General features: G+C 37.0%; 1 protein-coding gene across 1 annotated transcript; it reads right to left on the reverse strand.

The window, feature by feature from the left end:
* Positions 1 to 9896: 9896 nt before the first annotated feature.
* LOC110111328 (protein SMAX1-like) lies at positions 9897 to 13671 on the reverse strand. The gene is made up of 3 exons (XM_020843142.2): positions 12141 to 13671; positions 11767 to 12049; positions 9897 to 11680 (listed from the first exon to the last, which is right to left on the reverse strand). The coding sequence occupies exons 1-3, from the start codon at positions 13328 to 13330 to the stop codon at positions 10205 to 10207; spliced, it is 2949 nt and encodes a 982-aa protein (XP_020698801.1). The 5' UTR covers positions 13331 to 13671; the 3' UTR covers positions 9897 to 10204.
* Between the last annotated feature and the right edge of the window lie 4729 nt (positions 13672 to 18400).

Below are 18400 nucleotides of genomic sequence, written 5' to 3' on the forward strand. Positions count from 1 at the left end.
AATATACTTAGTTTTTTTAATTATTATTTAGTGGTTATTTGATTTGTGTATTGTGGTTTTAATTATGAAATTTTAATTGTCTTGATGGAGGAAAATTAGTTAACATTATTTTTATTATAGGTGTCAATATTTGACTTGATCTGAAACTGGATCCGAACCCGACCCAAAAAAATTCATGTTTAGATCAACCTGTTACCAGACGTGTCAAGTTCGGGTTGACCCGGAAACTCGAAATGACTCGAATCACCCTCCCGCTTGAGCCCGCACCTGGACCCATACACTCTCGTGCCCGTGCGAGAACCCATGAACACACAACACCGCTCCAGTGCTCGCATCTACACCCGCTCCACGCAGGCTAAGCTCGCCCACCTGCGATTGCCGTCTCATCGTGCTCGCCCTACTGCACTCGTGCCAAAACTCGAATCCGTGCTTGTCCCCTTTACCTGCACGCGCCCGAACTCCCTCGTCCCGCCTACTATGTTCTGGGTTAGCAGGTCCGGTGGAGTTAACCTATTAACCCAGCGGGTCAGGTCCAAATTTGAATTTCTAATCCGTTTATAAATCCGGGTCGGATTCAGGTCAATTAAATTGAACTATGGTCAATTCCAGATATTGACCGGATTTGACCTAAATCTGAATTCCGGATTTGACCCAAATCCGACATGAGTACTAATTTTGACACCTCTACTCTTTATAGGTATATTGCTCATGTTATTTTTCAATGCTGCACATCTTTGGCAATACCTTTCATATTTTCTATAGGCCATTAGAAATTCTAAGTATGAAACTCATTTAGGAATTTTGCTGCACATGTTAAATATATAACTCCATGTTAATAACAATTGATCTTTTTTCAAAGATATCATATTTCATCTTATATTACAAATCCTCTTATCCATCACATGTTGCTTCTCTTTAATTTCTTTGGGGAAGTAGATCATCTACATGATTGACCTAAAATCATAATTCTGAATTAGGTACTTCACTTCATGAATTACTTCTAAAACACTTTTTGGAGAAATTATAGACACTATTATTTTCTCTTATCACCTATAAATTAGATTGCCGAATTGAAGTCGTAAATAGAAGTCCATAAAATTTACATAGATGCCTAGTCATCGATCACAAGCCTTGTAGGAACTTAGTTCTTCCTAATCTTTAGGTGGTTGGGATTAGGGGTGTCAATATTTGACACGACACGAAAATCCGACACAAACTTGACCCAGAAAATCCGGGTTGGACCCGACCCGTTTTAAAAATGGGTTGGGTTCGGGTTCGAAGATTTGACCCGTTTGAAAAAACGGGTCGGGTTCGAGTTGACCCGATGGGTTGGCGGGTTAACCCGAAAACCTGTTTAAACTGATTGCCCTCGAGTTCGTGACCGCGCAGGCGCGCTACAGCGCACCCGGTCAGCGTTGCACCGGTGCGTCCGGCGCACCCAGCCAATCGAGTACCCACCGCGTCTCGCTCACCCGCTCGCGTCCCGCTCACCCGCCGCCCGCGCGCTCGTTCGCTCGAGCACCCGCGCACAGCGCGCTCGCTCGCGTCTTGCGCTCGCTCCTTCCCGTGTCGGCTCGGGTCAACCCGGCAACCTGCCGGGTTGGGTTCGGGTTCGGGTTCGAATATTCGACCCGTTTACCTACTCGGGTCGGGTTAGGGTCGACCTGATTGAACCCGAGTCAGTTTCGGGTTCGACCCGAACCTGATCCGTGACCCGAAATTGACACCCCTAGTTGGGATGGTCTTTCTAAATAGATTCAAGGTTGAAAGAACTGGTCGTTGGCTAGAGCTCTAGAATTTTCGATAATTTAAGAGTTTAGAATATCTAACATAAGGAGAATTATTCTCATTAATCTATTTTAAGGGGATTTTGGTTTTTAAATATATTACTAGTGTTTCTCATATTCTTATGAATAATGGATACACCAGATTACAACCTCCCATAATCAATATGTGATTAAATAATCAAACCCTTCAGCCAACTTAATTGACTTGCATGTGATAGGACCAGGACAAAAAACAATAGTGGTCTAGTGTTGGTGTGGGCGAATTATTGCGTTCAGTCACCGGATGTCCGAACATCCAATCCGATGACGCCACGCACCCAAATACACTGGGTCCCCGTGTATTTTGGTGACGTGGCGACACCAGACACAATAATTTGCCGTTGGTGTGACACTGATCACCATTAAAGATGTGACTAAATAACATTAATTGTTGATGATGATGATGTCGTCGAATGACTTGGGAGTTGGTTAGAGTTGTAGAATTTTTTTTTTTTATAAATTCTAAAATGTGGAGAACTACTATATATTTATATATTTTAAGGAGATATTTTGATATTTATCCAATATTATATTAGAATATTTCTTATTATTATCAATAATAAATACACTAGATTGATTGCAACTCCTCCTTTGATCAACATGTGACTGAATAATCCTGCCCTTGGGCTAACCTAGAATAGTACACATAATTTGATAAAACTAAAAAAAATGAACCAAACTGATTTTATTTAGTTGATTTGATTCGATTGTAATTCCTTAATTGATATTAGTTTTGGCTTTTTTAATTTGGCTATGTTAATTTGATTTTCTTACTTTTATAAAATTAATAAGAAAATTAAATTGTACTAATTTTTAAATATTAAATTAATTATGGTTTTGAGCTCAAAATAAATAGGTCTTAGAAAGATTAAAATGGATATTATGAATTATACATGTCAAGATTGTAAATTTTAATAAAGATTATTTGATACAATTTAATACATGTTATTTAAACAAAAAAATAATTAAATTCATTATTAAAGTTAAATAGTTGATATATCATCAAAAAATTATCTTGACCGGGCACAAATCTCTTGGCAAAATCAAGTTGTTAGCCTTCAAAATTAAATCTGGGACCATATGAACTCCAATTTCAACAAATATACAATCGAACTAAACTTCTCAAATATACGAACCCAAAGACACCAAATTCGACACAATCCAAACCCAAATGAGTCCAAATAAAAAACCCGAAGCACATTTGGAAGGTTGAAACCATAATTTGGATTATGAACCAATTTCCAAACGTGCATGACATGCTTATAATCTAAACGAGTGGCTCGACGAGACGAATCTAACTAGCCCAAGATCATCGAATTCTGATATCATTAGGACATTCAAATGTCCATTAAACGACCCACAATCAAGGGAATCAACAATGCCATCCATTCAAATCACTCCCAATTTTTCTTTGATATTTCTTCTATGTATTGGTCATGCCACTATCAGAAAACTATAAATAGACCACTCATTTCTTATGAAAGGGAACTCAAGCAAGAAGAGAAGGAAGAGAACAAGAGAGTTCTATTGCCACTAAACTCCTCGACCACCGCTAGACTTCAGCCCACCACCAATTGTCATCTTATGCATGACCACAGACTGACTCTGGACTTTCGTTCGACCTTCAGATTTCAATCCGACTGTTGATTATCGTAATCTAATCGTCCTCAAGTTCAAGGACGAATCAGACACTTATAATTTACTCAAATACTAGTGAAATCATTTCAACTGGGCGTGACCATGTGGTTTTTACTTTTTCCTGGGTTTCCACGTAAAAAATTTGATATTTTTTTCTTCTGTTTGTGTGTTGAATATCCGTACAATGCTAATACAAGAAAATCTAACTCTACCACCGCATATATTCTAGCTCGGAACAATTGTTTAATTCATTCAACACCCATTCCAATTCATCAAACTAAATTTCAATTTATTTTAGCTATATATGCTTAAAAATTTTTGGCCGGTTTAATTTATTGAATTTCTATGACCTCAATAAGCTAATAAAAAGATTTTTTTTAAAAAAAGTATATTCATTTCTATCCAAAATACAAGACCAAAAAAATGAGAAACATTGAAAAATCATGAAACACGTGCAGAAAAATATGAATAAAATATGCCCTAATTCTATAAAAAAATTAATTTTAGCCCTAAAATATAACTTATTTCAATTGGCTTATGTTTGTCTGACAGAAGTTAATTTGTCAAAAAATACAGCTTTTTTATTCACTGAAATTGTCAAAAAAGGAAAATGTAGACTTTATTTATTTTTTCTATTCACTGAAATTGTTGAATATACTTTTTTAAACCCTAACCACTTAAATTTTTTTTTCAATGCACGATTACCAAGATCTGTCCCTTGCATCTACTCCCTTTCTTCCTCTCTCTCTCTCTTTTAGGTAAAATTATTCTGTGCTGATACGAACGACGTCCTGAGATGAGTCAGAACACGTCATATCATTTTTTTGCTATTTATCGCAGCTGTGTATTGGGTGATGTGGCACGTTCTGATTTACCTACGGACGGTCAGGTGTCCAAATAGAATAATTTATCCTCTTTTAGCTATTTAAGATAAAGGATGGTGTTTATCCTTAGTATATAGGTTTATTACATTTACATTAATTTTATTAGTTGCTACTGCTATAATAGATAATGTATTATCTACAGTAAAGTTTGTCAAACATCGAGTCGATCGCGTAGTAGAATATATGATAAATAGTTTAATACTTGCCTGGTATCAAACATTGAGAAAGAAGCATTTGATTTGATTCTCAATAAAATTATAACGCAACATTATCAAAAAATACAAAATAGATTTCAAAATTTATAACATTGCTCAACTCATCAATCATAATGAGTTTGTTCACCCTAAAAAAAATTGGCTAATTCTGCTCCGAAATATATCAACAATTTCTAGTTATAAAAATAAATTAAAATTTAATTTTATACATCATAAATAGGTCATTTATCGCTCATTCAAGTATGAAAAAAAAAGTAACAATCACTTTTTAAATAGTTGAAACAATAATTCTTTTTGGAAACTGCATTTTCAATCACTGTTTTGACTTTAAATTTAGCATTCATATTCATGAATCTGAAGAGAGACCAAATAAAAGCTGTATTTGACATGAACAATTTTTTCTATCGAAGCAATGATGAATAAAAATATTTAATTATTGAACAAATTGTATTTCTTTGAATCCTAAGTCTTGCTTCCACATTCCTATGTAAATAAAGAGTTCTTTAATTTAGTGAAAAATTAAAATGATACATGAGATTTACGTTTCGTTTGGGATAACTTTCTTACTACTTTTAAAAATAGTTTTATAGTACAATTTTTTTTTTTACTAAAAAACTGTTAAAAGAAGCAGTAAGAAAGTCATCTGAAATAAATCCTTAATCCCTCCAATATTCATAACCAGCGCTTTTTTATAAGCAAAATTAGTGGTGTCAATTTTTGACACAACCTGAAACATGATCAGAACCCGAATCGGGTTCGGGTCAACCCGAACTTGAAACGGGTCGGGTTCAACAAATCAACCCATTTTAAAAATCGGGTCGGGTTTGGGTTGACCCTGGCTGTAAAGACCATTTTTCTCCCAGGATCGTCCGGGATGAAGTTGGATCGTGCCGGGACGATCGGTACAGGTTGTGCGGGAAATGTTTTTGGCTGCATGGTTCGTCTGGACGAAAATTTTACAGAGCCAAATCGTTCAGGGACGTTAATTAATCTCGTCTGGACGAAATTCGTCCAGAGCCGAATCGTCCCGGGACGAAGTTTCGATCGTCCGGGATGATCCGTCTGAATATATATAGAAATGAGATATTTTGAAGAGAGAGAAAAGCCCAGGAGAGAGAAAATCGAAGGAAAAAGAAGAAAAAGTGATTTTTGGGCGACTCCGGTCCGTTTTCGTCTGTTGCTTTAGTTAAAGAAGTTGACCGACTCGAAGTAAGGCACATTCCGCCTTTCTCAATTTTCAGAAACGAGGATTTTGAACAGTTTTCTGTTTTGTATTTTGTTTCCGTTAGCGAATTTTGGGTATTATTTTCTTTTGACAAAGGTTTTACCGCGTAACTTTTGGTATGTCTTTGAGATGATAATTGTGCACGTTTTGAGTATTTTCTAGAAGATTTTTACCAGATATTTTGGATTATGCGGTGTTTTAAGCGAACTGCAAATTATCAGCGTGTTGAAAAATGTTTTGTCAGTACAATGAAAGTCTTACAATGTTGTTGTGAATGTTCTGTGGTAATTTGGTAAATTTATGAATCTGTGAGTTTTGTGTAAATTCTGTATACTGCTGTTATGCCGCTGAAATTTCGTACGAATTCTGATCTTTCTGAATTGATTCCTTGAATGAATTAAAGTGAATTTTTGAAATAAGATGATTTGAATACAATTTTTGACAAGACCCGAAACATGACCCGAACCCGATCCGAAAAAATCCGGGTTCGGGTCAACCCAAATCCGAAACGGGTCGGGTTCGGGTTCAACAAATCAACCCGTTTTAAAAATCGGGTCGGGTTCGGGTTGACCCAACAACCCGAAATTGACCCGAAAGTGACACGAAAACTCATTTTTGACTCGAAATCTCGATATTGACTCATTTTTTACCTGAAAACCGGAGATTGACCCAATTTTTGACCTGAAAACTAGCAATTTTGGGTCAACCCCGGGTCATTCGTGTCGGGTCGGGTTGACCCGGACCCAAATCAGGTCGGGTTCGGGTCCAGAAACTTGACCTGTTTTTTAAAACAGATCTGATTCGGATTGACCCAAATAGTATCGGATCAGATCCGGATTCGACCCGAACCCAACCGTTGACCCGAATTGACACTCCTAAGCAAAATACTCACCCAACTATGTTTTTCAGATAGTTTAACCATTCTAAAAAAAAAAAAAAAATTTAATGCCACACATTTACCTTCGCACTATACAATAATATAATTACATGCTACTATGGGCCACCAAATCCTATTACCTCAAATATTATTTGATGTACAAAGCTAATAGGCATTGTGGTCACTGCTCTTAGGCGATCTTTAAGCGCAAAAGAAAAGCTAGAAAAAGACAATCTCCCAAATATCAAGAAGGAGAAAAAGATTTTGTACGCTGTTTCTTTGTATTGTGCCACTACTTTTTCTGATTGACAATCCTTCATCTTCTTGGCCTAACTAAAGAGGACAGATGATTTGTTAAAGTGCCTTATTTCCTGCTTAAATAATGCCTTAAAAGGGACGAAGCGCGTGCAATGCAGATGCACCCTTTTTGCCAGACAAAAAGCCTGGGGAGGTATTCATAAGCGATCACATTTCAGTAGAAATTATTTTGTGCTGATGTCGGATATAACTCTATGTCTGAATGTCGCGGCATTGAGCGTCGGTGTCCGTACTGAGAATCGAGTAATATCGAGCCGGGGTACAGTAAAAGGGCAACGTGTTGCATGTTTATTTGTCTCTGGATGTCGTACGGTGTCCGCACAGGGTACCTAAAAATTGGATCCATATGAGTATTTAGGCTTTGTTTAGAATAACTTTCTTGCTATTTCTAAAGCAATTTAAAAAAAAAAAACTTTTTAAATTAAAATTTTGTACTAGAAAACTACTTAAGAAAATAGTAAAAAAATTATCCCAAATGAAACCTTAATTTGTTAAGCTAGCTAGTTGGTACTAAGCTTGCAAGCTGGGTGCACTACCAATTCCCTCTCAGGGTGCATGTTTTTTTTAAATTTCCCTTTCTTTTTTGTTTTTTAGCTTTTTAAGGCTGTTAATTACTAAAAACAATTAAAAACTATGAACACTTTTTGAAATAAATTTAACATTTAAAAAAAAATGAAAATTTGGTGTTAATATTGAGAGATGAGCATTAACATAACAATGTGTAATGCACAAAGAATCGTTCGATTTTATGGCTGTAAGCAGTACAAGCTTAGGGTGAACACTAAAAACATAATGATGAACAATACCTATGCTTTAACTATTCACAGTCATAAAATCGAACGTCCGCACGTAATAATCTCTCCATTCTCAAATAAATATTTTCCAATAATATCTCCATTGTGAAATACATATTTTCCAAGAAAATTTCTAATGCAATATTCTTTTATTTATTAGTTTTGGACAAAATTTTTATTTTTTGATGTATTGAAGCAGAAGTTATGATATTCATATCTTGACTAATTTTTGTGATCAAATAAATTGTTAAAATAATTAAATATTTGTAAATGTTGAAGATATTATGAGCTATCTTCATGAAATATTTTATGTTATAATACTATCATTTTGTGATCAAATTTTATTTCTAGCATTCACATAGCTGCATTGCTGATATTCATCCATTATTCCATTATCAACAGACACATAATAAAATTTATCTAATTTTAAATCTAAATGCAAAATATTTACTGCTCGCATTTTACATAATATTTTTTATATTTTTATTTCGAACTTTTATTATGTCCTCTGACCGGACGTAGATCTACGTTCTGTCAAAGGATTGTTACTCGATTTTTGCTTGGTATTTGGTAGGTATTGCTAGGTATTGTTTGATAATAACGAGGAATACCACTCTGGGAAGACCAATACCGAGTAATACCGAGCAATACCGAGCATAACAAAAAAATACCGAGTTTTTTTTCTAGAAAAAACTCGGTATTTTTTGGTATTACTCGGTATTGCTCGGTATTACTCGATATTTTGTCTTCACATAATGATATTTCTCGTTATTATTGGTATTGCTCGGTATTTCTCGTTTGTGCCTGCGATCTTAGTGTCGGCCGAACGTAGCTCTACGTACGTTCACCGGACCAAATAAAAGTTCTTTTTATTTCAAGGGAAATATTTTTCGCACGTAGTAGATAAGACGATTCGTGTCTTCTTGTGATTCGTCCGCCTTGCCACAAAATGGGCCCCATCAATTTTATGAGCATCACCTTCATGACAACAATGTGCCACATAAATGTAAGCAGGTTCATGAACATCATTTCTGAAAAAAAAATATTCAGGTAATGTTTCTCATTGAATAGTTGGAGGGATAGAAATAATGAAGAAATCAAACAAGTGGATGTCTCATTATATTTTTTTTTCTCATTTTCTCACTTATTATATTTATCAAAAAATAATATACATATATAAATTTTCTTGAACGCTTATATATAATTTTATTTTTTATGGAATTTCAGAGATCTTTATAATGAATTTTTTATACCTAAATGTGCTAAAAAATAATTAATGTTCAACTTTTTAGAAAAAAAAATTAGAATTGGCATAACTTAAAACAAATTATTTTTTCTTAATAATTCTATTATTACTATTTAAAATCACTAATAAAATTATTTTTTCATAGTAATCTCAAATTATTTATTTGAGAAAAGGATTCACAATCCCCTCTAATCTTGCAAGCCTATACTTCTCATCTTTGAATCTTTGATGGATATTTATACCTACTACAAATCCCTGTTTTGGTAGAAATTCAAAGAGAAATTACACTATGCATGATATAAGTTCTTTACAATTGCCTAATTTATAAAGATCTGAGCACTATGAACATTTCCTTAAAAAATGAAAATAAAAAAAGAAACATTATTTTGTGCGGACGCCGAACACCGTCCGGAGACCAATCAAAATGCGCAACATCACCATTTTGCTCGGTACTGCGGCTCAGTACTAATCAATACCGCTCGGTACCGCGGATTGGTACTACTCGATTCCGCTCGGTATCGTGGCTTGATACCGCTGACGTGACTGCACTTGATTGACCTTCAAACATAGAATTGTGTCCAGCTTCCACACAGAATAATTTGTCCAAAAAAATAGAAGGGGTCATCCCCTTTTATGTGAAAAAGCATTTCAACTATTTGCACAGTATAATTAAAATTAAACTACTTCAAAGCAGGTTCCTTCAGCTCTATCATGAAAATCAGAATTCTGATTCTCCTGAAGAACTGGGGACCAAATTCAATCCCAATCCCAAACAATCACAAAATGACAGATGCATCCTCAAAGTTCTCAAATTCCTCTGAAATTATCTCATGGGAATCATAAACTCGCTTTAGTGTAATTTACAGGGAGTCATACAAAAGGTTAAAAGTTCATTCCTCGTAAAAAAAAATTAGACATCTTGTCCTTTTATTCTCAGCCATCACATCCCTTAATTTAAATCATTAAGGGAATAAAAGTATTGAACAAAATTACGTATATACCAGAGAGTATTAAAAACAAATTAATATTTTCATATTTCAATAACAGTAGAACTATATTTGGCTTCAAAATCACCATTTGTAATCTCAAAAGGGCTCCTGAGATTCTCCTTAACCGTCATCCTCTTCCTATATTTACAAATCTATCCAGGAACGAAGATCCTTTTTTGGCAAATTTGTTCTTCAACGGTCGCCAACGGCTAATTTCACAGACGCCGGCAAGTAACTTTTATGCAACTGCACTCCACTCTTCACCGACGATAGTCGCACGATTACTCCTTCGTCAACCTTCGGATGACCTTTTAACTGCTCGACTGCAGGTGCGAGAACTCGGTCAGTCCATTCGTCGAACAGGTTGGATGCATCACCTCCCAACCAGACTCCGCCGGTCATTTGATCGAGCGCATCGTCATCAATTGCGATCGACCATCCTTCCCCCATGATTTGTGTAAATTTCGCTGATACTGAATCTGAAACTTTGGTTCGAAGCGGCGTGAAGTCCATGGGTTTGAACACTATGGTGGAGTCGATCAATTCGATTAGGTCTGATGTCCATGATGACGTAAGTATCGGTGTCGCCAAGCTCTGCATCACAAGACGGCCATGTCCATGCTCTAGCCCGTGCTCTACCGTGAGATCACTAGAGTTCAAGGAGCCCTCGCAGGCTTCCTCATTGCCGGCGCCGGCACTGGCGGCAAGATTCAAGTCTAGCGATAAAGAATCCTTCCTCGGCTTAATGAGCCTTTCATCATTGAAGAGCCACTGACTGCGACGCTTGTTGGTCTTCTCTTCAAGCTGGAACTGCAGCTGACGACCTGAGGTTGCCAGCTTGGTGATCTTCTCTTCCGATCGCCGGAGCTCCTCATTCGAATTCCCAAGCTCTTCCGGCAACCATCCAGCGGTGAGGATAAAGATTGCGTTCCCCAACCCGACTTCCCTACCACGGGAATCCACAAGCCGGCCCCTTTCCATCGCCCTCCTGATGGTACCCCGAAGCGCGGAATCTGTTTGATCAAAGTCCTCAAAGAAGATAGTAGAGAACGGATTAACACGAAGGGCCTCTGCCACTCTATCAATAGAAGTCCGCCCACGGAAACTGACGTTGTACTCTTCAGGCTCGTCTCCAGCGGCCGCCTCCGGCAATCCCAGCCGGATGATGAGTGGTGTGGCGCCGAACACTAATTCAGATAAAGCAACTGCCATTTTGTGCTTACCAACCCGATCTGGACCGGCGAATAGGAGCCAGGTGTCGGCTTTTTGGCTACCGTTACGCCTCTTGCCGATACCGGAGTTGGATTGTATCACCGCGGCGGCGACTGCGGAGGCCGCCTCTGCTTGCCAGCTAACTTTATCTAATAAGCCGTTGACAAGCCTTTTAATAGACGTCGCGTCACCAGTGAATTTGGTTGCAGCAGGCTTTTGAACAGGGCCGAGGGCGAGGTCGGTCTTGATTGCTGTTGCAGCGGGGCTTGGCGGCCTTTCCGGCATGGTATGGACGGTGGTTGTTTGAAGGGTGAGTTTGAGTTGGGTCGGGTTGATTGGGATGGGCTTCGTTGATGGAAAACCAGTAATTGGAGGTTTGGATGCAACCGGCAAGGAGTTGCGGTGGAGTCGGAAGCAGTTATCGCGCCATTTTTTCATCAGCTCTTGTTCCTTGTTCTGATTAGCATTGGGGTTCATGTTATTAAAAAGCTGAAATTTGTTCGTTGGAAACTGTTTTTAACTTAAATGTTCAGAGTTCAAACCTGGAGATTAGGGGATGGCGTGGTTGCAATCTGAAGCCAGCGGGGCAGAGATTTCCGTGCATTCTGTGTGCCTTCGGCAGATTTCTCGGATTCATCCTCTCCAAGTTTAGCTACCTCGCGCTCGTAGCTTTCCTTGCAGAGATTGCATAGGGAATTCTTACAGAAGGCGTCGAGGCTCTCCGATGGCTTTCTCAGCGTCATTCCGGAGACACCCAACGCGGGAAAACCTCTCGGCGTGCCGAAAGATTCAATTTTGCTGCTTAGTATCACATTACTTCCAACCCTGAAACGATTCAAACCCCACAAACTCTTCAATTTTCCATTGCTCACATAATACTCGAGAAAGAGAAGCAAAGCTAAGCAATGAAACAAACCTCGGGGCCAAGCCAGAGAAAGGAGCTGATCTTGGGGCGATGGGTACTGCCTGCAGATCCCAATCACTCTCCATCATTGGGAAATAAACTTGGCATCGGAGGTAAGTTGCGCACGTCGCCGTGCCGACTAATGACAATCTGCCGCCAAATCGGACGAGGAGCCCGCTAATTTCGGCCACGGCCGAGCGGCCCACATCGGTCATGCTCTGCTGTTGACTTGCGCCTTCAACCAACCATTTGAGGTCTCCTAGATCGAGAATAATCCCAGTGCTAGCTCCTCCAGCGGCAAGCCGCGAGTCGATCATCGGATTCAGTTCCCTGATCTTGGAAGGAATTTCAGTTCGATCCGATGAGGAGAAAACGAGCTCCTTCTCAGTGGAGATGACAGCGACGGACCGAAAACCAACCGGACCATCCCCTGTACCAATCTTTCCGATCACTTCTCTCATCACAGCGCCGGGGTCCGCGTCACCGACGAGGATCGGGTTGCGCTTCTTGGTGCGCGTGAGTATGTCGAAGACCTTCGCGACGTCGCCGCCGCCACCGCCGTTGGGGACCGAAGGGGCGATCACGGCGGGGGGAGCAGCGGCACCGACTAGGCGGGGGCTGAGGTAAAGGTTGCGAGCAGGGGAAGGGGAAGGAGAAGGGGAAGGGGAGGAGGAAAGGGAGTTTTCAATGGATGCTTTGACGGCTGGGGAGGAGAAGGAGGCCTCGCGCATGACACGGCTTACGGAGGGGTCGTCGAGGATTGAAAGGAGGAGGTGTTCGAGCTCGACCTTGACGGCGAGGAGCGGTTGCTGCTGGGATTCAGGGCAGCCGCGGCGCTGGTGTGCTTGGGCGCGTTTGAGGGCGGCCATAAGAGCGTTAGAGATTGGCGGCGGCGGGGGAGTTGGGGAATCATCCGGCGAGGGGGTGGCTACGGTGGAGGCGGAGGGGAGGCGGTCGAGGGCGACGGAGAAGCAGAGCTCGAGGGCACGGCACTGAAGGGGATGCGAAGAAGAGGGATTTGGATGAGAGCGGATGCACGCTTGCCGGAGATGGCCCGAAGGGGACGAAAGGAGGGCAGCGGCGACATGAAGCGGCGTCGTCTGCCCGTGGCGCCGGCGAGCAGCTTCGGCGATTGCTCGATTGAGAACCGCCGAGGCCTCCGGCGTCAGTGTCTGCTGAATTGTGCTCAGCCCTGCTCTCATGTCTTTCTGCCCCCAAGATTCGATTTGTATTCGAGCTCGCCGGGCAAGAAGGCGGCTTTCTCTCTCCTCCTGCAGATCTCCAAAGGATATTTAAATTTTATGCTCTCTCTTTCTTTCTTCTGTGACCCCTCCGTGGGCTGTTCTCAGCTATGCTGTACAACTTGATCTGTTCTTTCTCATCATCTGTTTTAAATGAGTATATGAAGCTTAACAGAGAAAGAGAGAAAAGCAGAAAGAGAGAGAGCCTGAGAGAGAGAGAGAGAGAGATGGCTGCTACGCGTTAAGCGTAAATGTTAGGGTTTAGAGAAGGTGTGGTGTCTTGGTATGCCGTGAGTATGCGGATAGAGATTAAAGACCACCTTTTGTCCATCAAACTAATAAATTAAACAAAGGGAAAGAGACAAAAAAAGAGAGGGAGGAGAGAGAATAAAAAAGGTGATTAGATAGAAGCAATTGTGATTAGTTTGTGCTAATCATAATTAAGAGAAAAGCTCATGATTTTTTTATATTTTGGGGACAGAAAAGAGGAGATGGGGAATAGAATATTGTGAAGAGATGGAGTTGAATCATATCTCCTTACCTTTCAATGCATAAAGGAAAGGAGTTAGCTCATGAATCACCCGTCTCTTTCACCTTTTTTATTAGCTTTGGTTCTAATTTTTATCTTAAGATGTGGTTTGTCAGCTGCTATTTTGTTATTTAATTAATCTTAGTTAACTTAGGATTTGGTTTTATTATTAAATATTTTGCAAACAAAATATTAATTATTATTATTATTATTATTTGTTTAGTTTATTATTACACACAAGATTGTTAGGAACACAAATGTCAAATTATTAAACCTTACTAAAGATAACAAATTTTTATATGATTTTAAGATTTATTTTCCTATACTATGAGTTTGCAAATTCTATTAGGAAAAATATTTGTTTCATGTTACCATGATTGACATAGCGTAAATTCTTCAAATATAAGAATTATCTTAGAGTAAATCTAATAATCTATAAGTCCTTGATATTATAATTTATATCGAGATATATTTTTATCCATTTTATTATATTATTCATAATTGAGAGATGATTTTTAATTGAGAATAAGTCTTTTTAACACTTAACAAATCTTTCAAAGAAGTTTGAGGGTGAGACCCAAGGATATTGCCAAATTATGTAAACCTGCTTGCGTAAAGAGCGGTCGAGAATGCATGTCAAGAGTTTAGGAGTAAGAGATGGGAAGTACATCGCCTTTATAACTCTTATGATGAGGTGGAGAAAAGGCTGCAAATGGAATGAGTGTTGGGGCTTGATTCTAGCTCATTCGTGCTCGCTTGATTAAGTAATCAAACAAGTTTGAACATTTTTTTAAATACTCGATGATTAAATAATTAAACAACTATGTGTTCGACTCATTTATGTTCATGAACAATATCGTTTGAAGCTCAATAAAAAACTTGTTAAGAAATTCGATTCATGTGTGATACAGAGCTTGTGAGAAATCTTAATTAATGTTTGATATAAATATTGATTTAGTCTCATCAAGTTTCATTATTGATTTTGATTAAGTCTCATCAAGCTTATCAATCTTAATTAACGTTTGAAGCTCAAAATATACTTTCTCATGTTTGATAGACTATTTGATTTCAATATTCACTAAGGAGCCTGTTCATTAAAAATATGATTTATGAGCTTGACAAGCTACTTGTTTATGAGCTAGAGAAAGCTTGATAAGCTCGTTCATTTATGGGTTCAACAAAGCTTGATAGAGATGTTCATTAACGGGTTTGATATAAGTGTTCGTTAGTTGTCTCAATAAGGTTTATTTGTTAAGCTACTGAACATCTTGATTATGCTCATTTATTAATAGCTCGATAAGGTGCATTTGTTAATAACTTGATAAGCCTCGTTTGTTAATTTAAATAAGCTGCTCTCATTTAAAACTGATAAACATAAAATAAATCAAACATTAACATTTTAAATGAACCAAGCATGAACTCAAATGAAAAGTTTGAATTGAGCTCAAACCGAGCTTGAACAAGCTATGAATAAACAAGCTCAAACACGAACAAGCTTATGTCCGGCTCGACTCGATTTGTTTGCAGTCCTAAGTGGACAAAAATGTCACAATATAGAAAGATGATATATGGTTTAGAGTGGATTGGTCAAATGACGTACATCCAACTTGGAGTAATGAGAGATAGAAAAAGAGTGAGTGAAAGATTACAAAGATAATCCAGAGAGATGAGTGACAGTAACCTTACTTGAAGGGGGGGTGTTGGACTTGAAGATTACAAATATTATTTTCATTGAGCGTCCCTAATAATATATATTTAATATAATGAGCAAAGTTGTCCCTTAAGTGCATTCTCAAATGATGTTGGTCTCTAGATAATTATACAAAAGATTTCTAAAAAGAATGATATGACCTCTTGAACTATTAAAAGATCAAATTTAACCTATTATGTTCATCCAAAATTTTTGGACTTGTTTGAAGTATACTTTATAAGCTATTTTCACCCCATTATAAAGTATTTTGTACTCTATTTTATGTATATTTCTATTTATTTTTATGAGCTTTATTAGTATATTGAAAAGAGGAGGTTTCTTATTCGACTTAAACTCTTTACATAATTGATAAGTGTTCATTTTATGAATCATTTTCCTTAATGTTCTAGACTTGTATTATTTTATGATTTTTTTGTATAGTTTTTGAAACTTTAGATGTCATGATATAACGGAATTTAAATAAAATTAATTTTAAATCCTAACATTTTAATTATTTATAATAATACTATTATATTATTTTTCTTATATCTTATAAATATTTGTCCTGAAGCTTTCAAAAATCATTTCCAAAGCATTTTTTTAATTCCCATGGCCATAAGTTGAGACTTTATAAAGAGATAAAGTCAATTTTCAATGGAATTAGGCTTCATTTGGGAAAGCTTGCTTACTGTTTCTTAAAGCAGTAAGAAGCAGTAAGAAAGCCGTCCCAAACAAAACCTCAGTCAACTTTGTGAAGCAGGCTATTTAAGAAAATGATTCATATGAGATGTGCTATCATTATCGTACTTTAATTTTAGATGATTTTACTTTTTCATGCAATTTCTCATATTCAATTAAGACATGATTTACAAAAATTATGATATATCAATATTTTAGCAAAGTTCACCGTATACATTTTAGTATGTTATTGTCTTATTTATTATGCACATATTAGCACGTCCGTATTGAGTTTTTATCATGTATTTTAAATGATACTATAGTTTTGGCATCTTAGATACAAATTAATTTACTATCATAAGAGCACAATATTAATATTATGAGTGTTGCCTGCAAATATATTTGTGATTTATGTATGTTGAATAGAGTACACCTATTGATCCTATATATAAATTCTGTTGTTTTTGTCATAAATTCAATTCTTATGCACTTATGTGACATTATATAACATGTTTATATTTATTGAAAGTATTGATGGTTTTGCATCTACACGTTATTAAATATCTAGATATAAAAACCAGTTTGATAGATAAATTGGCCATTGATTACATACATTCTTACATATAGGCATAATGGTTTGAGTAACATGTGCATTTGCAAAAAGTTATAAGCATATGAGAGGAAATTAATGTGAAATTTTTTGGAATGTTTTTTATTTTGATTATTATAATGGATATAGTAGTTATCGCTACTAATAAATTAAATTTTTGAAGCACATTTTTTGACCTACAGCAGCGGTTAAAGCACAATTAAATTCATTGCAATGGTTTAAAAAGTATTGCAAATCCGCAGTATTTGCAAGTGTTGCAATGACTTTTCCAGTGCTCTTTGAACCATTGTGTTATGAGAAAATTTTGGCAATAGTAGCTTTAGCATCGGTTTTAACCACTACAGTTCTGAAATAGCGGTGATTAAAACTACTGCTAAAGGGTGAAATAGGTGAAAAGAATATAATGCAAAATATTGGATTTTGTAATTAAATTGCAAAAATCAAGAAGATACTATATAGATATAAATTGAATGAATATTAATAGTACGTAAATCTTATGTCCAATATATCATAGAGATAATACAACACTTGTCAAAAATTAAAAGATGGGAAAATAAACAAAACTCCCTAAATAAGAGTACATAATCGAGTAAGGAAGAAGGAAATTAAACTTGACTCATTTTGCAAACAAATATCCCACATGAGAATTCAAGAAATGACAATAACCCAATGCACCGATTGCCTGAGCAGAGACACAGAGGCCATCCAAGGAAACACTGGGATGAACAAAACCAATCATCATTGCCCAATAAAAACACCAAAAAGCCACAAGAACCAAACTACCAAAATCAAACATAAAAATTTGCATCAATTAGTAATAAGTAAATTAGAAATGATTAAAGTCTTTAAAGTCAGTCAATTGTATCTAACAAAGAGACAATCAATATAAATGATTTAGACATACACCATGTTAATATCTTCAGGTCAGCTTTAAAAATCAACATTCTTTGGTCATTCCTTAATTTGTGAAAGTTTTTTTTTTCAATAAAGCAGATTATGATCTTACTTATCTAATTTAGTGATTACTATCGCGCACACACACACATATTTAAAGTTCATTGTTAGCATAAAAAATAAGTTTCCAAACAAAATAACTAAAGAATATTTGTAGAAACTCAATTTCGCCCATTCAGATGAAGATAACAATTAATACTAAACAAAGAGCAGAAAATTCACCGCATGTACTCAATAAAATTTAAAATGCACTAGATTGACAAAGGCTTCAAGCAATGAACACAAGGTTATGGTGTTACTTCAAAGTTTCGAACAATTTTTTTGCAATCCTTCCTTGTGATACGCTACGATGTTTTTTTCAAAATCCATGTGTTATGCGGTATATAAAGGCACAAACATAAACTAATAACAACTTGAGAAAACACAATCAGATACAAGTACAAAAATCGACAGATGGTTAGTCAATTCCCTAGTTGTCAAGCTATATAAACATGCTAAGCACTTATCATAAATATTTGATAACAATCACAACAACAGAAGTAGGTTAACAACCGCCTCCACTACGAATAT

This window comes from Dendrobium catenatum, unplaced genomic scaffold (genome assembly GCF_001605985.2).
Source record: "Dendrobium catenatum unplaced genomic scaffold, ASM160598v2 fragScaff_scaffold_133, whole genome shotgun sequence".
Taxonomy (NCBI): Eukaryota; Viridiplantae; Streptophyta; class Magnoliopsida; order Asparagales; family Orchidaceae; genus Dendrobium; species Dendrobium catenatum.

Coding starts and splice junctions, on each gene's coding strand:
- LOC110111328 (XM_020843142.2), bottom strand. CDS start 13,330: ATGAGAGCAGGGCTGAGCACAATTCAGCAGACACTGACGCCGGAGGCC. Junction 12,050..12,140: donor TTCTCTGGCTTGGCCCCGAG/GTTTGTTTCATT, acceptor GAATCGTTTCAG/GGTTGGAAGTAATGTGATAC. Junction 11,681..11,766: donor CGCCATCCCCTAATCTCCAG/GTTTGAACTCTG, acceptor AATGCTAATCAG/AACAAGGAACAAGAGCTGAT.